Source organism: Calidris pugnax, unplaced genomic scaffold (genome assembly GCF_001431845.1).
Source record: "Calidris pugnax isolate Ruff unplaced genomic scaffold, ASM143184v1 scaffold24, whole genome shotgun sequence".
Lineage (NCBI taxonomy): Eukaryota > Metazoa > Chordata > Aves > Charadriiformes > Scolopacidae > Calidris > Calidris pugnax.
The window spans coordinates 26,524,062-26,537,350 of record NW_015090922.1 but is presented as its reverse complement, the minus strand read 5'-3'; the positions used below and the strand labels follow the sequence as shown (position 1 = coordinate 26,537,350).

The 13,289-nt window shown below is 40.6% G+C and overlaps 1 protein-coding gene across 1 annotated transcript in view; it reads left to right on the top strand.

Annotated features, from left to right (window-relative positions):
• LOC106893343 (disrupted in schizophrenia 1 protein-like) overlaps positions 1 to 13,289 on the top strand; it is a 102,201-nt gene that overhangs the window by 17,967 nt on the left and 70,945 nt on the right. The window contains exons 2-3 of the mRNA XM_014951247.1: positions 942 to 1,933; positions 5,373 to 5,442. Coding sequence (XP_014806733.1) covers positions 959 to 1,933; positions 5,373 to 5,442 — 1,045 coding nt within the window. The 5' untranslated portion in view covers positions 942 to 958. The remainder of the gene's footprint in view (positions 1 to 941; positions 1,934 to 5,372; positions 5,443 to 13,289) is intronic.

The window sequence follows — 13,289 nt, the reverse complement described above, 5'->3', positions numbered from 1 at the left end:
TATGCGTAGGTGTTTTTAGGTAGTAATGTACGGAAAACAAAGACAAGATATTACATTCTGATCTCCCACTTTTAATGGTTTTTTGCGTTTTGGTTTTTTTTTTTTTTTTATCTTGGTTCTTTCTATTCTGCTCTGCAAGCAGGAAATTTCATCTACGTAAGGTATATGTGGGGAAGTTGAACAGAGGCCCCTTTCTTAATGGTGCTAATACTACAGCAATGGTAGCAAGCTTTCTAGGATGGATGATCCTGCATGCAAAACTTTAACTTTATATTTTGGACAACAGGTACCATAAATCTAAATGAAAACTTATAAAATATCTCATTAAACTGACAGATATGCAGCCATAGAGTGTCAAGGGTGTTGCATCTGTTCTGGAAGCAGAATTTAAGATGCTCCTATTAAGAAAACAAGGATACCAACACAAAAAACTGGAGATGAACAACAACAGATCATGCACAAAGTTTCTTTGCAAGTATGGTTCTCACCTTTTTGATGCAGATTCAGTGCTATCCTAGCTGTGCTTGAGTGTCTGAAAATCACTCTGAATCAGAGAGACTCAAGCAAGGTCTGTGCTTTGGTGTGCTGCTAAGTGAATTGAGAATGAGAGAGTGCAAAGCATTGCTACGAACAGGGAAGACGATGTGGTTCATCTTACCCAGGTTTGTGTCCTGTTGGACGTGATTGGTAGTGAGATCACTTAAAAGCAGATGCAAACTCTTTAGAAAGCGGGATGAATAAACACAGTGTTCTCTGGTAGCAACATTTCTCCTCCATCTGCAATATGGTTGGTGTCTTTGTTTTGTTGAAATGGAAACTGATGTGCTGTTTGACATTCCTGAAACAATTATTTTCAGATGCTACAATGTGTTAAGCCTAGAAAACTGCAGAAACACTTTAATGACTTTTTCTCTCCCCTCCTCCTTCCCCTCCCCTCTCAGATGGTCAGGAGCAGTTAATGCCTGCAGGCTCTCTTCGTAAAAAGAAACTGGCAAAAAGACCTGGATACATGAGGCCAGAAGCTCGGCGACAGATAGAGTTTCAGTCCCTGGGTGCCTGCAAGCCATTCAACCCAGAAGAGCTCAAACATGGCAGGCAGTATGGTGGAGACTTTGAGAACTGCTCTCTACGCAGACAATACAAGAATAACTTTGAATTCTTACGCTGTAGCTCAGTTGCAAATAGCGCTGTAGCTCCCGCTAATGGGGTAACAATGTTGGCCACTGCTGGAAATACGCCACGGAGCTGCAAAAATCTTTCACGCTACAAGAGTCCACGGCCAGAAAACACAGTGACACCGGTTTACCCTGCTGCAGCAATGAGCAAAGATGATGTTTCTGGCGTATGCTGTACATGGCAGAAGAGTCATGGTGCTAAAGCGAGTGAGCCCCAAAACCTGTGTGCTTTGGATCAGACAGAAATGAACAACAACTGTGAATATCAAAACAGAGATGATGTTTCTCATTCGGCTGGAACACAGGCTAGCTTTAGTTCAAGTTTCAGCTTCATACAGCTTTCCTTGAACTCATTCTCTGGAGTAAGTGATGCTGAAGGCAAGTCAACCAGCAAGGAAGCAGAGTATGTTCTGCATCCCAGCACCACAAGAAATCTGCAGAAGCCAGAGGAGACAGTGCAGACTCATAAGCACTCACAAGCTTTGCATTGCTTCTCCAGGCCCAGAGAGGATTTGGAGTATGAAAATGAGACCACGGAGAATGATAAATTACAGGACTGTGAGACTGTCTCTCTCTCAGATACAGATGCAACGCTTTCATATTCTACAGATTCCTCGGATGCAGCATCTGCTGGATCTTCTGTCACCTCAGGCTATGAGAGTAGCTTTACTGTTAGTGACCATAACTGGGATACTTTGATGAAAAAGTATGAACCAGTGCTACAGGACTGCCTGCTTGGTAACCGCAGTACATTAAAGGTTAGTTATCTCACTTCATCTTTGTCTCCTCCTCCTGGCTCCCAGAACATTTGTATTTATAGTGCCAAAGTTGATGTAGGAGTTGGGATATTAATGGCATTTGTGACATTTGTTCACAGAGGTTTACAGTAGCAGTCTGGGTGATGAAAGTGAGACAACCAGTTTCCTTTTCTGTTTGGTTCTTTACAAAAAAAAGTTGTTGTTGCAGTACCTGATTACTAGGATCTACTGAAACTGTGATCCTCTAATTTCTAATATATCACACATCAGTTTCTGAATTGAGCAGATACCATTTTCTTTCACAGGTGGCTGTTTTGCCTGCAGTTTGGAGTATATGTAGTATAAAATTTGGGGGTGGTAAGAACTCTTTTCTTGAAGCACCATGACTTAACAACACTAAACTTTGTAATTGGAAATGTGTAAGTTTAGCCAAAGATTTCTTGGAATGAGGCACCTGGATGAGAGTAATCCAGTAGATGGCTACTTTCCCCTCAGAAAGAAAAAAAATGGGAATCAAGTTCTTTTTTTTTTTTTTTTTTTTTTCTTTTTCATTCAAGCCCAGAGGAGTTCTGGGCTGTTGAATCTGGAATTTTTCCTTTTGCACATATGTATGCCCATGTGTACACCTATCACATGTGCAGACAGTCCCATTCACTGTGTTCTTTCTGGGGAAGTGGGGAAACTTTAAGAAGGAACAGTTATGTTTTGTTACGCAGTTTTTTTTGGAGATAAACCATTCCGGGCTTACCTGCGATAAGGAGCCAAATATTGGCTTTTTTGTGCATGCAGGAAGCAGTAATGTAGAGATTAATGTGGGCACAATGGATTTCACAAATTTGCTCAAGATGCACTAAGTGGGCAGTGGGATTTCCTTGGTGTGTTTTTTTTTGGGTTTTTTTTGGTTTGGTGTCTCCCTAGTGCCCTGAATTTCTGGGATGCCTTTCTGAAATCGGGGTGCTTGTCACTTCTCAGCTTAGACGTACCTGCTGAGATGCACTGTATTGTCTTTAGGACTGTTGAAACAATTTGCTCTAGGAAGGCTTTGTACAACCCTGCTGTCTGGGTAAGACAGAAGATTGAGAAACTTCTATTCTTTCTTCTCCATGACATCTGACCTGGGCTTATGATGCTCTCTAATACTTCCTTTTCTTAGAGGATGCATGAAGGACTCAAAGTAGGTTATCTTATTTACAGACTTCACACACATTGACATTAAGCAGTTTCTTTGGCTTCATGCTTGGAATGACAATGTGCACATAGTCTGGGATGGTTTGGGAAATTAATTTGCAGCAAGTTTGGGAATATATAACACAATCAAAAATTGGAAATTATTTTTCTGTCTTTTCAGTATACTTTATTTTATAGGCACAAAAGAAACATTGCTATCTTTAATTTCTGCATTCATTAATTCATTGGCTGGAGAATTGGGGATTTGTGCCCTCAGATGTCTTTGCCCTTGGTTAGCCAGTCGTGTATGTTTAATTTGAAGCACCTTCCTATTGTAATGATAATGAGCAAGTCTCAAACTTTTCAGAAAGGAACAAAGGCAACTGTAGTCAAAAACAATATTAAAGTTGTTAAAATTATGCTTTTTCTGTACTTATTAACAAAAAAAAAAGGTGATCACGTGGTACGGATACAGGACACGTTGGGCTGAAGCAGCTCTTTGATGAGTTGAGCTCCAAACATCTTCCCAGCCTGCAAACAGAAAGCACTTTACTGTGAGAGCATCAGTCGGTTTGCCGTGGGCACGCCTGGGCTGTGGTACCCGAGCAGACTTCAAATGACCTGCCACTGCCACAGCGGCAAAGCCGTACTCTCGGTACAGATTGTTGTTATACATCATGTATATGAAAAAAGTGTCATTTGAACCATTCCTACTGCAGGCTTTTTTAAAACTCTATCAAAAGTATGGCGTAAAATACAGCTTCTCCAATATGTTATGCGCCCCTCACCAGCCTCAGAGGAAAAAGATTGGACAAAAAACCCCAAAATAAAATAAAGCCTTGAGAGAAAGGGAATACATACAATGTTGTTTTTTGTTTGCTTTTGTTTTTCCTCTAGGGCATCCTGTAGACTATTATTATTCAAGCATGTTTTATTCTTTTCTGTCTTTATCTTTTATAGTTAATTTCTGACTAGTTCACTTTCACATACCATGTTTAGAAGGGATACCATTAATTTAAATGTCTTGCCTAATTTGTGTGTTGATTGCGTAGTCATGATAACTGAGTGTTCCTATTAAGTAGTTGACTGGCTGTACCTATCTTTCTTTATGCAATTTAGAGCTTAATACAGGGATTTAAATATGAAAGAGTTTCAGGGAGGAGTGAAATCTTTTATAAATGCAGAATGTCTAAGGTATGGATTTTCTTGTGTTGGAAAATGCTTTCCCAAGCACTTTTGGGCTTTGGGCTATGAGAATGAATCTATGCTGCTGCTTTTTCCAAGCTTACCTTTTGCAGTGCCAGTAGTAGCTTTTTTGGTACAGGTTATGTATAAATTTAATAAGAAGAAAACATTTTTCAATCTTTTAACTGTAGCCATGTTAGGCAGTGGCTGGCATAGCAATGAGGAGAGGATTGCCTACCTTCTAACCAAATTCTCTGAACAATAAAAGCTTGTAATGGCCTTTGAATGCACACCTGGCCTTAATGAATTTTTAGTAAATTCAGAACTTTGGTCCAGACCCTTCATGTTAACAAAGAGAAGCAGTAACTTTTGAAATAAAACTTAATGGTAAGGGGATTTTTGGGTGTGAAAAGGCACTCTCTCTGTGGTATGGGTGTTTTTGGTGTTTTGCTTTTTTTTCCTATCTAGCACATTTGCAGTGTGAACATTTCTGAAAATGCAAATGCCAATGTTATGTAGATGAGGCTAAATTATATTTTAATGAAGCTTCATTGGCTGCATGTGAACACAGTTTTCTGTGCCGTAACATGAGTATACTTGTTCCAAAATATTCATACTGTATTTCTTTTTTTATTTACAGAAGAAAATGTGGTTTGAATATGGAAATTCTGGATTTGTTCTGTGCAAAACTCATATAGGCAAAAAATTGCTAGAATGGGCTCAAGAACACACTGTTGAGTACAGTATGATCAAGAGTAGGTGTCATGCTGGCAGAATTCTCTAATAGTCATTACTTTGATTTATTCAAAGGGTGAAAAATATCCTACAATCACATGACCTCTTTTGCTTTTCAAGAAATATTGTTTGTTATTCTCTGTATGTGTTTGGACTAAAGCCATGTTTGGCTCAAGTAGCTGCAGTTCAGCTGACTTCCTAATAGGTCTGTCCACTTAACAAATGATGGGCTTAATTCTCAAAATTGGTCCTATGCAGTAATTCATTAAATTTATATTAAGTAGAGGTTAGTAGTCTAAATGTTTTTAAATGCTGACTTCTTCATAATGAACTTTTTTTTCTCTTTGCATAGATAAAATCCTTGATCTTACGGCTTCAGAGGCTTCAGGAAAAAGCAATAGAGGAAGATGACTTTGATAGAGGTGAGAGTTGCTCCCTCCTTTTCCCCCACTGGATCATGCTGCCTTTTTTTTTTTTTTTCTCCTTCTCCATCCTTTCTCTATTAATTTTATTTTATATTTGCTGCATAGCAATGGCTAGCTGTGGAAGACTAGTTCAATGAACTGTATCGTTTATTCTGTTGTATGGCAGGAAACAAATTAAAGAAAGAAGTAGGTCAGCAGCAGGTAGCAACAGTTTTTGTCTTCTTGAGCCACATCACCATGTGGGAAGGTTGAAATCCAAATATCCACCATCTGGATCAGCTGTTTTGAAGCAGCATGACTTTAAAAATGCAGAAATGAATGAAAGCTTTGAAAGGAGAAAGGACGGGCACTGGCTGCTGACGGAGTGCGATTTGTTGCTTGCCACATTTAGTCATGACACTACAGCAGGGCTCAAACACAGAAATGAGGTCAGTAGCTATTATAAAAGTGAATGATACTGTCCTGTGGGATTAACTTGATGTCCGTGGAGTTGAATCAAAACCAGCTAGAGAATGTGATAGTGTTACAGCTGCTACAAAGGTCTGTATTTGAATAGTGCTTTTCCTTTCAAATGCCTTGGTGCTTCTGATAAGCTCTGTGTATGCATGCATTAGTAATTGGAGCATCTATTAACACACATCTCAGATTTCTTATTGTTTCCTGTTATGGTAGTCTGTGTTCAGTATTCATATTTTGATAGTCTTGAGGCTCTAGATTAAATTTTTCCCACTAGATCTCTCTTCAGTTGGTAAACCCTGCAAACATTTCAGTAAAATCTGCATGGGTACTTCAGAGAATAAGGCTGGAAAAAGATAGTTCATGTCCTGCCACTCTTTTGTTCTCAGCTTTTAGGGGTTGGGGAATGGTCAGACTTGTGGTTTGCCTTTCAAAATTAACATGTGAAGCTTTACAGCTGTACCATGGCTTTGTTTCCCTGCTGGCAAAAGCGTCCCTCAAATCAATTAAAATGTGTTTTAATAGTGTCTAGGGTTTAGGTGTGTAGCCCTTTTGCAAGAGTGGTTCTGTTGGCCTCTTAAAGGCTTGCCTGTGTATAGGAGAAAAGTCTGCTACCATCACGAGTTATTCTCTTAATGTTGCATCTCCCAGTGGGGAAAACCTTTAGGTACATTAAAAGCTGAGGATGTTGTATATATTTGTGGGTTTAATCTCTGTCAAACAGACATTATTGATATGTATGCTTTACATGTGTAACACTCGTAACTCTTCTTCAAGTGCCTGTGGGTTGAGTTCTCAGTTGGAGACTTCCTAACAGCTGTGTACTCAGTGCGTGTGGTTCCCACAGATTCCAGCTGGGATTCTCTGGGCAGTCAGCCACTCTGACAGCAGTATTTTAGTATATGAGGTATTGCAGAGAGCAAAAGTGGCAGCAGGACAAAGGTGGAGAGGTACATCCACAGGTGAGATCGCTGTTTTCTGTGCTAGGTCTGGCATATAGGCATATATAGGCAGAAAAAATTTGTCCTGATATGGGACTAGGTACTGGGGTGCTTGAGACCCTTTGCCTTGGATTCCTCCATCCCTTTGAAAACTGGAACTCCATCTTCACACAAGTGCTCTCAGAAAATGCCACATTCTGCGCATACACGTGACCATGCATCTTTAATTTTATCAATTCCTAATTTCTGAGTCTTTGACCCACCTTCTGTCATACTGGTCTTTGTTCCTCTTCTAATACAACTGTCAGCTGGGGTTTTTTTGTGACTACTTTTCGTTATTTCTGAACTGGCTTTCTTAGTTTTTTTGGAAAGGCTCACATGGAGAAGGTGCAGCGCTGCAAGAAGAATTAGAGCTGTGACCTTCCCTCCTCCTCTTGTAGTGACAAGCTTTCCACCTCTGCTTTTAGAGCTATGTCGCTGCTCCTGGTGGAGAACAAAGTCTTGCCTGGCATGAAGTAAAGTTTGAAAGCTTATTAAAGAGCTTACAAATTGGCCCAGTACCAATTTCTGTTCAAGTGAAATCTGTAATTAGCCTTCTTTAAAGGGATCTTATTGCCAAATATTGCTAGCAGGGAATGGAATTGCTAAATGTGCAGAGCTGTGATGTGGGGCATAAATGGAAATATATTATGAAGGAATGGGAGAAATCGTCGTGGTTTATGAGGAGGGCTGAGGACATTGTAACTATAATACTAAAAAGAAAATTACCGTCCCTGTAATTTGGGGGACTTCTTTGAGTATAGAACGAGTCTGTTAAGAACAGAACTGTTTTGAACTGGAGACTGTGGCAGTGCTGTGTGTGGTGGCAGAATGGGTCTTGCTGATTTGGGAGGGCTGCAGGGGAAGGGGAAATCTAGTATGATGCGAGTAGCTGCAAAATACCTTGTATGTGGAAGAGGTGAGTAGAGGGGAAAGACAGCAGGTGGAAGAGGGGTGTAGGTGGCTATACATCTGAATGGAAAACTAAATTGTCAATAAATATGTTATCCGTTCGGTGATAAAGGCCCTTCTCCGGCTTCAACCATAGACAAGAATTCAAGAGATTTTCCGACTTTGGCTCTCTAAGAGCCACCCAGTCTTGCAGGAGAGGATTTTAAATGGCAGTTCAGTGAGGGGGAGATGTGTTAGCACTTGAAACTCCTTAAGGTGCTGAGCACTGGTTTCTGCTTTCTGATACTGCAAACTTAGCAACTTAAGGAAAGGCAAGCATCTACCGTCTGCTGCTTTCCTGCTCTCCAGAGCTTTCTGAAAGCTCCCATAGTTTACAGTAACTTTTGAAGCCAAAGTGTAAGTAAAGTGGTGCCCCTACAGAAAGGGGAAAGTGGTGCACTGTGTTTTCCCTTGTGGCAAGGAGACTAGGAAAAGGCAAAAATAAAGGCACATTTTTCCCGCTTAAAAGTCATGAACAGATACCTTGTTGCGAACAGGTCAGGAGTAAGGATATATTTGTTTTTCCCCTTTACAGAAACACAGAACAGATGCTTGCTGCTTGTGTGTTTTCCAGGTGTGTGTTAGTGAATTAGCTTGTATTTCCTGAACAGGTAATTTATATTTTTAAGGGATATTTGGAACTACAACCCTCCATTGTTGTTTAGGAGAGAAGTGAATGTTTTCCTTTATTTAGATGAATCTACTTCTCTGCCTTCCTCTTCCCCTTGAGCTTGGGAGCTGCACAGCAGAAATGGCTTTTGCCGTTACTCGTTTACCTGTGCTGTGCCTTCTTAAAGACCTGCCTTGGCATGGTCAGTGTGTTGATGTAGAGGAGCTTCAACCAGTCATTCAAGCAACTACAATTTCTTCCTATACTTCCTGGCAGTGCCATGTGTATGGGCAGGTGGGTATATTTGTTCTGAGAGTGTCAGGGGGCAGCTGGGGCAGGGGCCGCCCTCCTGTCCCATGTTGATGGTCATCCAAAGGCGGTGCTGCGGGAGCTGCAGGGTACTCTCTCTTCATACTGTAGCAACCACGGGTTGTTTCAAATGCAGGTGTTCCTGGGCTGTGAAATGTTTATATGAAATGCATATTCAGTGAGACAAATCTCTTGCTCAGTCCTGGTTTAATTTTAAATAGGATATTACATGTTTTATTGCTCGTTCTGTGTTTGTAGGTGATGAAATATCAGAAAGTAGCTTATTTTTTTCTGTATTTACTTGTAGTCTCCTCTTGATGGCCACATTACTGTATATTTTCAAAGCAGGTACAGTACCATGGGAATACAATAACAGTGTTTTGCCTTGTGTAGCATATAGTAAAAATTGGCCTGTTCTCCAAGGATCACTTGGAGTGTTGTCATGGCTCATTATTCATGATGGAGCTTGACAGCTCCAAGGTTAAACACGCTGCTGAATAGAGGAGGTAAAAAAACCCCAACAACCCAGTGTATTTTTGTGTCTGTGGGAGTCGTACTTGCAGTGGAAGCAAGTGTATTTTGCTCAGTACAAATCTATTGCTCAAATGTTTAAAACCCTTTTCCTGTTCTTTACTTCTTGAAGTCCTCACCCTTGCCTGGTGCAAGGGGCAAATAGGTTGGTGACTAGGTATCAGGACTGAGTCTTGCTGCTGAACTCCACTGCTGGTTCATATGCCCCTTGTTATTCAGAAACAGTTTCTGCAGGACTACAGTCTTATTCAATTTTTTTTTATTTAAATTGTTATGTGCAGGAACGTGAGTCTACAGATTCACTGCTTGCAACTGGTAGGGAAGGGCAGCTTCCCTATGCAATAAGGTTATATTCAGAGTTAGGCTTTTTCAGTGAAGTTCATAAGTTCATTGATTTGATCATAGCAACTCCTCATCAGTCCAACGTGGCAGCCAGAATATAGAAACATTTACACTTGTCATGGCAAAAACCTATCCTATTTTGGCAATGAAAATTCTTGCTGTAGATACATTTAACATCATATGACCCTGCAGTTATTTCAGTTGAGGTCTCAAAGCTTGAGCTATACGAACTGGTGGGATGCCACTGTGTGCTCCGCAGAAAAATAGTGTTTGTATGTTGTTTTATTTTTTATTATCTTTGCTTATGTGCTTTGAGGCCTCCTCATACCAATTGTCCTTTCCATGTCTCAGAATCTGCAGGACATCAAGGACAAAGCCCTGTGCTGTGTAGGAGTCGAGGAATCTTATTTCACACATTTTCCATTGATTGCAAGTGTAGGAAGGGAAACGAAAGACTTTGTAGCAGTTTACCTCCCTTACAGTTATACTGGAAGATGTGTGGTTGCTCACTTGAACCAGCTATTGGTTTTAAGGCAACTACAAAGAGAGAAAACAGTAGAGTAAAATGTTAAGTAATGTCTGGTTTGACAATGTCATTTGTTAAATGGTATTCAGAGGGACATCTTGGCCACTTCTTATGGCTGTATTTGCAAAGGCTGAATTATGGAATAACCCCAAACTCCTGGCAAGATGTATAGTTGTTTGGTCTTTCCAAATTTCTATTTGCAGTTTAAACTGGGAGAATATTTTTCCATGCTATTTCTAGTCATGGCTCTTAAGCATTTGAACCAATTGGATCTTCAGGCAGGTGGGTGGTGTGTTTTGGTTATTTTTCTTTTTTTTTTTTCTGAAAGAGCTATTTGCGCATGAGGATTTGATAGAGTCCCTGTTTCACTGTAGTTATATTATATTGAACAAAAATGCTTGCTTGACAGATGGCTGTTATAACAGGACAAGAAATGAAGGCAAGTTAGCTTCTTTCTGAGGAAGGACAGTGAATTTGAGAGAAGCTGTGTCTGGAAGTTATTCTCAAAGAATCTGTTACTTTGGATTGCACTTTTTTCAGGATGATGTGTACCTGCAGAACAAGACCAAGTGCCAGGTCCTGCACTTGGGTCACAACAACCCCATGCATTGGTACAGGCTTGGGGAAAGGTGCCTGGTGGGAAAGGACTTGGAGGTTCTAATTGACAAGCGGCTGAATATGAGCCAGCAGTGTGCCCAGGTGGCCAAGAAAGCCAATGGCATCCTGGCTTGTATGACCAGCAGAAGTAGGGAGGTGATCGTCCCCCTGTACTCAGCACTGGTGAGGCCACACCTTGAGTATTGTGTCCAGTTTTGGGCACCTCAATACAAGAGAGATATCAAGGTGCTGGAGTGGGTGCACAGGAGGGCAACGAAGCTGGTGAGGGGGCTGGAGAATAAATTGTATGAAGAACGATTGAGGGAGCTGGGACTGTTTAGTTTAAGAGGAGACTGAGGGGTGACCTCGTCACTCTACAACTACTTGAAAGGATGTTGTAGAGAGGTTGGTGCTAGGGTCTCTTCTCACAAGGAATTAGCAATAGAACAAGAGGGAATGGATTCGAGCTGCAACAGGGTAGGTTTAGACTGGACATTAGGAAGAAATTCTTCACAGGAAAAGTGGTCAGACACTGGAATAGGCTGCCCAGGGAGGTGGTTGAGTCACTATCTTTGGATGAATTTAAGGGTCGTTTAGATGTGGTATTGGGGGATATGGTGTAGGGAAGAACTTTGTAGAGTAGAGTAGATGGTTGGATTCGATGATCCCAAGGGTCTTTTCCAAACTAGATGATTCTATGTTTCTATATGAGGTCTATATCTGAGGCTACTGGTTAAATAAAAGCTGGTGGATGCTGGAGGGCCAGAGCTCTGACACAGGAGACTTACTGGGAGCTTGTAACTTGCAGTTTCAGGCCATTTAGTTGGAAATGGGTTTGGGGTGGATGGGACAAATAGGGCTTTCTGTTGTGCTGTACATTCAGAGCCTTGTTCAGTCATAAGCTTGTAGAAGCTTCCTGAAATCTATGGATAAGTCTCTTCAGGTTTCATTTTTATAACTTTCCAGTAAAGCTATTAAGAGAATGGGGGGAAGGGATTGTGCAAATTCTCAAAACTGAATCTTCTTTGCATGGATCTTGTTTATCCTGTCTTTCTCTGACAAACTCAAATAACCTCCACAAAAGGGTTTGGGTGGTTAAGGAAAATACATGCTTACGTGAAGTATAAATTAGAGTTAATTTTCCTTGCAACAAAACAGAAGCAGTACAAGCCTTGCAACTCTTTCACTTTGCCTGGGTTTTGCTGTTTCAGACACTAGTCTGAAATGAAAAGATAAGACTTTTTTTGTCTGTATCCATTTATTGTTTGGTGCTAGCTGAAACTGTGGACCAAGATGCTGTCATTCAGATACTTGGTCTTGGCTTCTATCTACTAGCAGCAGTAACGACATCAGCATTTCTTTTTATGCAGTTTGTGTCAGGCTTATCTAGTTGCTATTGATTTTTTTTTTTAATCTTTTTATTTATTTTTTTTAAAAATCACATAATTGGGACAGGAGTTGAGCCAGTCACAGCTTAAAGGTCTGAAACTCCTTATCTTACTGCCAGGTAGACAGCTGGAAAACTGTCAGACTTTTTTTTTTTAATACTGAAACAATAGAGTCATGGATTATATTTACCAGAGGGAGGTCTGCTATACATCTCTGGGTACTTTCAACTTCTTGTGTTTGCTTATTAGGTGTGTAGCACGTGCATCTTCAGCAACTTGTTGAAACATTTTTGATGTGAACCTTCATTTTAGTCCAGTTGTTCAGTTTCCATCACCAGAGTGCACCTTTGAGGTCCACCAGGATCTTGCTGTTGGTCTGCTTATGCCTACACATTGAAAATGAAGTCATGTCTTCTGCATCTTTAATTCCTTAGCCAATATTGGAGAGGAAGCTGCTGTAGTCATGCAGTATCTCACTTAGACTGTGCAGCCTAAATATTTTTAGGAAGCGGTAGTATTTTGTGGGATTCTACTATGCTCTCTTATTTTAATCTTGGCCAGCGTGTAGAAGTTCAGCTACATCTTGTGTTTCTGGAAGCTGCTTGACAAAAAGAAAATTGCTGAAGTTTTGGCATACCATGTGCTTGGAAGCTTTCTATACTCCCAGCCATCTGCTGTCTAAAACTGACACCGTGGGCTACCCCTCCTATGATAGTTGGGCTCTATTTCTCAGTCCATGATGCAGCCAAGCTGTTCCCAGACAGCCTGGCTAGTCTTTTACAAACAAACAAGCAATGAAAAAATCTGAACAAAATAAGCAATTATAGATAATTTAAGAGCCTACTTGCTGAATTGCAGTTTGAAGCACAGAGCTCTGATGGGTGTAACTCAGGAGAAGTGTTGATGTGCTATCTGGACAGTACCCACTGAGTGAGTGACACGGCTCTCCTGATACCCAGCCCATCTGCTTACTTTGCACTTGCAAAATCATGCAGCCCAATTTTATATTCAGGACAGATTTATCTTTCCCTTGCACTTTAGAAATATTAACTCCAGAAAAGAAAATTGTCTTTCATTTGCAATGTGACCACTGGAGACGGTAAGACTATTAATTCAACCAACAAGTAGAAATTGATTTTGCTGCCCTTGTCTCA